The sequence below is a fragment of the Orycteropus afer genome, unplaced genomic scaffold (genome assembly GCF_000298275.1).
Source record: "Orycteropus afer afer isolate SDZICR_OR568_19922 unplaced genomic scaffold, OryAfe1.0 scaffold00420, whole genome shotgun sequence".
Classification (NCBI taxonomy): Eukaryota; Metazoa; Chordata; class Mammalia; order Tubulidentata; family Orycteropodidae; genus Orycteropus; species Orycteropus afer.
The window spans coordinates 739,165-745,393 of NW_006922007.1; the positions used below are offsets into that span (position 1 = coordinate 739,165).

Below are 6,229 nucleotides of genomic sequence, written 5' to 3' on the forward strand. Positions count from 1 at the left end.
CCTTCCTTCCGAGGAGTGGCTGGTGGGTTTGAACCGCCAGCCTTCTGGTGAGCAGTCAAGTGCCTTAGGCACTATGCTACCAGAGCTCCTAACAGCCCCCAGTAGGAAGACCCAATTCATCCATTCCAGATTTGTCGAGTCAGTCAGTCAGTCAACCCCTCTGACTTCTGAATCTTTCTGGGACTTGGTGTTGAAGATGAGCAGTGCAAGTCAGAGACTGGCCTTCACAGAGACACCATCCCAGGAGGGGGAGACTGACAAAAACATACCAAAGCTGTGTAGTAGCTCATACATCAGGAAGTGGCGAGTGCTGTAGGCAGGCAGGAATGCATGGGCACAGCCACAGGGAAAGGGTAACCACAGGGAGGAAGTAGGAGGAGAGCTGTTAAACTGTTGTTGTTATGCCATCGAGTCGGCCCTGACTCATAGCGACCCCTCCTTGGATTTCCAAGGCAGTATCACTACGGAAGTAGGATTGCCCAACCTTCCTTCTGAGGAATGGCTGGAGGGTTTGAACCGCCATCCTTCTGGTTAGCAGTCAAGTGCCTTAGGCACTACGCCACCAGAGTTCCTACACTGTTACACAGAGTTCCCCACTGTTACACTGTGGGGAATGTAACCAGTGTCACAAAATAAAATGTATAGGAATTGTTGAATGTAAAATGAATCTGCTTTGTAAAATTTCACCCAAATCACAGTAAAAAGTTCAGAAAAAAAGAAAGTGATGAGTGCTTTGGAGAAGCCTGAGGCAGGAAGTGGCTGGGAAGTGAAGCACAGGTGCCTGTTTCAGGCAGGGTCACTGGGGACGTCACCCCAAAGGTGCCATCTGGGCAGGATGTCTCCAGACATCTGCAAAAAGCAGTGACATCGTGCCGACCCCACGGCCCATGCTGGGAGGAGCGTCTTAGCAAGGCCCAGCGGGTGGCTCAGGCAAGCTGGCGGTGGCCCCCCAGGTCCCCCAGGCCTTCCTGACCTCCTGCCTGAACACCACTTGCTCTCCTCACAGGTTAACTTCAACGAGCCCCTGTCCATGCTCCAGCGGCTGACAGAGGACCTGGAGTACCACCACCTGCTGGACAAGGCGGTGAACTGCACCAGCTCCGTGGAGCAGATGTGCCTGGTGGCCGCCTTCTCCGTGTCTTCCTACTCGACCACTGTGCACCGCATCGCCAAGCCCTTCAACCCCATGCTGGGCGAGACCTTCGAGCTGGACCGCCTCGAGGACATGGGCCTGCGCTCTCTTTGTGAGCAGGTGAGGCCCGGGCTCTCTGCGAGGCTGACGCTGGGCTGTGTCTACTACGCTCAGCCAAACTGCTCCTGCAAGGCACTGGGGACAGAGTGAGGTGAACAGGACACGGCCTCTGACCCTGTCATGCCCATGCCCAGGGGTTAGACAGACAGGGGTCTGTCCAGTCCGCAGGCTGGGCCTGGTGTGCAGGGAAGGGGAGGACTTGTGCTTATGGCCAGGGGACCGTGGAGCAGAGGTGGAGGGGTTTGCAGGGACTATTGGGGAGCCAGGTAAGTGGGAAGGTGGAGGAAGTGTCAACAAGATACGTCCGGGTCAGTGACTATGGAGCAGGGACTCTGAGGGGCTCTGGGGTCAAGGGCCCTGCCCAAGCATGGCTCATCTGTGTTTTCTCCACGCGTCCCTGCTAAGATGGCCCTGTGGGGCCAGGACCCAGGCTTTGCAGAGTGGGGCACCTTGGCCATGGCCCTGACACAGAGCCTGCCGTCCTTGTCTGATGCAGGGAATTCTTTGGGTGCCCCTCACCAGGTTGTAGCAGGCTGTTGGAAGGACCTGGGAAGCTACCACGTAGAAATGGATGGGGTGGAGGTGCCAAGCCCAGGCACCGCCACCACTGGGCCCCAACTACATGCCACATGCTGAGTGGGCCCACTAGAAGGGACAGTGCACCAGGCAGGTGCTTATGGTTGACACAGAGAGAGGTCAAAGCATGGGTGTGTGCTGAAGGGGGACCAGCAGGTTTGCTAAGGCTTTGGAGGTATGGGGGAAGGGCAGGCTGTCTAGGATCTCCCAGCATTCTTGGTCCAAACCACTGAGTATTCATTCATTCAACAAGCACTGATTCAGTGCCTGTCTTAGGCCAGGAACTGCCAGGGGTCTAGCTGGAAAGGAAGCAGGCGTAGCTCCGTGTGTCCATGGAATGGTGGATGGGGAGGGGACCAGCTCTCTTAGGATGGGGGTAGTCAAGGAGAAGAGAAGGTCAGGGAGAAAGGAGAACCCTGGAGAAAGCAGGCAGGCCAATTCTGGGGGACCCAACCTTTTTTGTTGCCAGGGTCCCTGTGGCTGCTGCAGGGAACATGGAGCCTAGGGGGTAAGATAGGGACAGCTGTCCAGGCTGCTACACTGGTTCCAGGGGGTGCTGGGAGAAAGGGGTGGGAGAAGGGTGCGTGTACTGATGGAAGCACAGACAGGATTGGCCAAGGATCAAATGTGGACCCTAAGAGAGAAGGAGGGGTCAAAGGCAACTCCCAGGCCCCTGGCGTAAGCAGCTAAGAGGACTGGACAGCAAAGCTAAGAAGGAAGTGATACTGACAGACTGAAGGCTGTGTCCTCGGAGGTCATACCTTGAGTTGGCCAGTGAAGACAGTGGCTGGTGGGTTGTGGAGACCCCAGCCGCAGGAACAGGAGCAGCTGGGGGGGTAGGGCCCCCCTCCCGAGACAGAAACCAGCAGGGAGGAGACCACTGGAGCAGGAGTGGGGTGTCCAGAGCGCAGTCTCACCCTTCTCGGGTTGGAAGCCCTGTCTGATGGGAGGTACTGACAACAGAGAGTATATAACAGGGCTGCCTTGAAGCAGGAGAGCCAGGTGGGCAGGTGTCCTGAGGGCAAGGTGGTTATCAGCAGTGCCCCTAGCTGCTGAGAGAGCCCTACTGTGGTGGGCCCAGCATGGTGGGCAGTCAAGGCTTCCTCCAGCCCAAGGCAGGGCACTCTGTCACCCACACTGGAGCCAGGCTGGCCTGGAGAGAGGCCCGTCCACCCCATGGGTGACCAGTCTGGGCCTCTTCCATGTAGCACATCATGACACACGTGTCCCTTTCCCAACTGTGAAATTAAACAAGACGACAATCACAGCAGTGAATTTGATAAGCCTCAGTGCAGCCCGTTACAGGCGGGTCCTGGGGGCACTGCTCAACCATCACCCCCATTGTATAGCCCAAGAGCCAGGGCCTCAAAGATACCAGGCCCATCTCCCCGACATCAGACACACAGGCACTGCCTATCCATATAGGCACTGTCCTGGTGGGGATGGGGGGCGGGGGCGAGGAAAGCAGGGCTGCCTCAGGTCCGTGGCCCTCAGGGGAGGAGTCCTAGCCTGAGAGCTGTTCAGGGAGGTGGGGGGCAGGGGGCAGGGAAAGGTGTCCCGCCTGGCTGGGCCGAGTGCCTGGGCCCTGTCCACAGACCCTCACGCTGTGTGGGTCTGACCCAGGTAAGCCATCACCCACCCTCGGCTGCACACTACGTCTACTCCAAGCACGGCTGGAGCCTCTGGCAGGAGATCACCATCTCCAGCAAGTTCCGGGGAAAATATCTCTCCATCATGCCCTTAGGTGAGCTGGGCCCGGAGCACTCTTGGGAAAGGGCATCCCGGTGAAGGGAGAGGATTGTACCAACCCAGAAGCCAGCTGGGGGCTTCCAGGGGCAACTCCCCTCCCCTTGACAGGTTTCCTGGGGCCTTCCTGGCCGTCCCCACCCCCCACCTCCCTCCCTGCCCCCGTCTACAGTCTAATGACGACAGGCCTGGTGCTCCAACGCACCACTCCGGGCCAGACCTCTGACCTCCCGAGGCCCTGACCTCTCACCCTGCATCCGGCCACCAGGTGCCATCCACTTAGAATTCCAGGCCAGCGGCAATCACTACGTGTGGAGGAAGGGCACGTCGACTGTGCATAACATCATCGTGGGCAAGCTGTGGATCGACCAGGTCAGGGGGGTCCGTGGGGAGAGGGCCATGGCGCCCACACGCTGGCCACTGACCACTTCCTCTCCCACCAGACGGGGGACATTGAGATCGTGAACCATAAGACCAAGGACCGGTGTCAGCTGAAGTTCCTGCCCTACAGCTACTTCTCCAAAGAGACGGCCCGGAAGGTAAGCGGGACCACCCCTCAGAGCCTGGGGGCCTGGGGCGGGGTGTGTGCCAACGCTGGTCTTGCCATGTCCACAGGTGACAGGAGTGGTGAGTGACAACCAGGGCAAGGCCCACTATGTGCTGTCCGGCTCGTGGGACGAGCAGATGGAGTGCGCTAAGGTCGTGCACAGCAGCCCCACCAGCCCCAGCCTGGACGGGAAGCAGAAGACCGTGTATCAGACGCTGCCGGCCAAGCTGCTATGGAAGAAGTACCCGCTGCCGTGAGTGGGGCCTGTGGCGCGGGGCGGAGAGGGCGGCAGGAACAGAGAGGGGGACAGCAGGGGAGGCATGTGGGCAGCAGAGGGCCAGGAGGACCAGGGCCTGACGAGCCACAGGCACAGGGGCACAGAAATTTCCATCCTGGGCTAGGGCGCGGGGGCTCGCCAAAGCTCTGTGGCCTCAGGCAGGCGGCTGACATTTGGAAACAAACAAGACCGACAGTCGACAAGGAGAGAAATGTGAACCCGCTGGCGGTGAGCAGTGCGGTGAGGCAGGGTAATGGGCCAGAGACTGCCTGACTGAAAGAGAAAAACGAACTTAAAAAGAACCACAGGAAACAAAACTGTAGGGATTGGCGTGGCAGCTTCGCAAGCAAACAGAATAGAAATTTTACAAGGAAAAAATAAAATAAATGAAACCAGGATCTCTCCAGAAAGATGGAATGGATCAAGGACAACTGAAGAGGGAATCATCAGCCAAATACAGATCAGAAGAAATTATCAAGAGACGAAACCTAGAAAAGACGGGAAGCAGGTCAATTGCCCAGTGACCCAGAGCGGGGTCCCACCAGGGTCACCTGTGGCTGTAGCTCTTCCCATCCAAGGTCTTTGATCTCTTCCTAACGGTTTGCACTAGACTAAAGGTTGGTGTAAACCCACCCAGCAGTGCTGTGAGGAGCTCTGGTAGCGTAGTGCCTAAGGCACTTGACTGCTAACCAGAAGGCTGGCGGTTCAAACCCACCAGCCACTCCTCAGAGGGAAGGATGGGCAATCTACTTCCATAGAGATACTGCCTCAGAAACCCAAGGAGGGGTTGCTTGGGTCCAACTCAGCGACACATAACAACAACACAACAGCAGCGGTGCTGTGAAGAAAGACCTGGTAACCTGCTTCCTTTAAGGTTTCAGCCAAGAAAACTCCATGGGGCAGTTCTTCTCTGTGATACACGGGGTTGCTGTGAGTTGGGGTTGACTCGATGGCCACTTTTTAAATATAGATTTATTTCTTAGTCTGGGACATTTATCACCATTATTTCTTTCACTATTTCTTCCTCCTTTCCAGTTTTGCCTTTTTCTTTCCTTTCCTTCTGGGACTCTCATTAAATGTATATTTTCATGGTTACCCTGGAAACTGCAGCATGCATAACTCACTCTGTGTGTGAATCTCACCCAGAGTCAGCGTCTCCATCTCAGTACCACCCCCAGGGGGTTCACCCGCCCGTGGAGGTCTGAGAAGCAAGGGCTAGTCAGAGTTCCACTGAAAAGAGACCAAATCTGAGGAGTGAATAGTGGAGCATTTTCCACACCTGAATCCAACAGCCCGCCACTCACCTGTCAGTTTTCACACTGTGGTGGCTTGAGTGTTGCTGTGAGGCTGGAGGCTATGTCACTGGGATTTCAAATACCAGCAGGGTCACCCATGGTGGGCAGGTTTCAGCGGATCTTCCAGACTAAGACAGACTCGGAAGAAGGAAGGAGCCATCCACTTCTCAAAGAATTGAACCAGGCAGTGTTTTGTCCTGTTGTAGAAGGAAGGAGCCATCCACTTCTCAAAGAATTGGACCAGGCAGTGTTTTGTCCTGTTGTACGTAGGGTCGTTATGAGTCAGAGCTGATTCGACAGCACCTAACAGCAACAGCAACAACAAAACCTGACAGTGATCGAGTGAGACTGTTGAAAACTAAATCCAAGAGAAAATGTTAAGCTGCTAGATTTAATGTAAGGAGCTCTGGTGGCACAGTGTCTAAGGCATTTTGACTATTAACCGGAAGGTTGGTGGTTCAAACCCACCAGCTGCTCCACAGAAGGAAGATGGGGCAATCTACTCCCGTAAAGATTTACTGCCTCGGAAACCCGGC

The 6,229-nt window shown here is 56.1% G+C and overlaps 1 protein-coding gene across 1 annotated transcript in view; it reads left to right on the forward strand.

Moving 5' to 3' along the window:
• Positions 1-6,229, forward strand: part of OSBP2 (oxysterol binding protein 2) — a 343,782-nt gene that overhangs the window by 318,781 nt on the left and 18,772 nt on the right. The window contains 5 exon segments of the mRNA XM_042782709.1: positions 1,007-1,252; positions 3,452-3,572; positions 3,843-3,946; positions 4,018-4,113; positions 4,190-4,374. Of these exon segments, the coding sequence (XP_042638643.1) occupies positions 1,007-1,252; positions 3,452-3,572; positions 3,843-3,946; positions 4,018-4,113; positions 4,190-4,374 (752 nt within the window).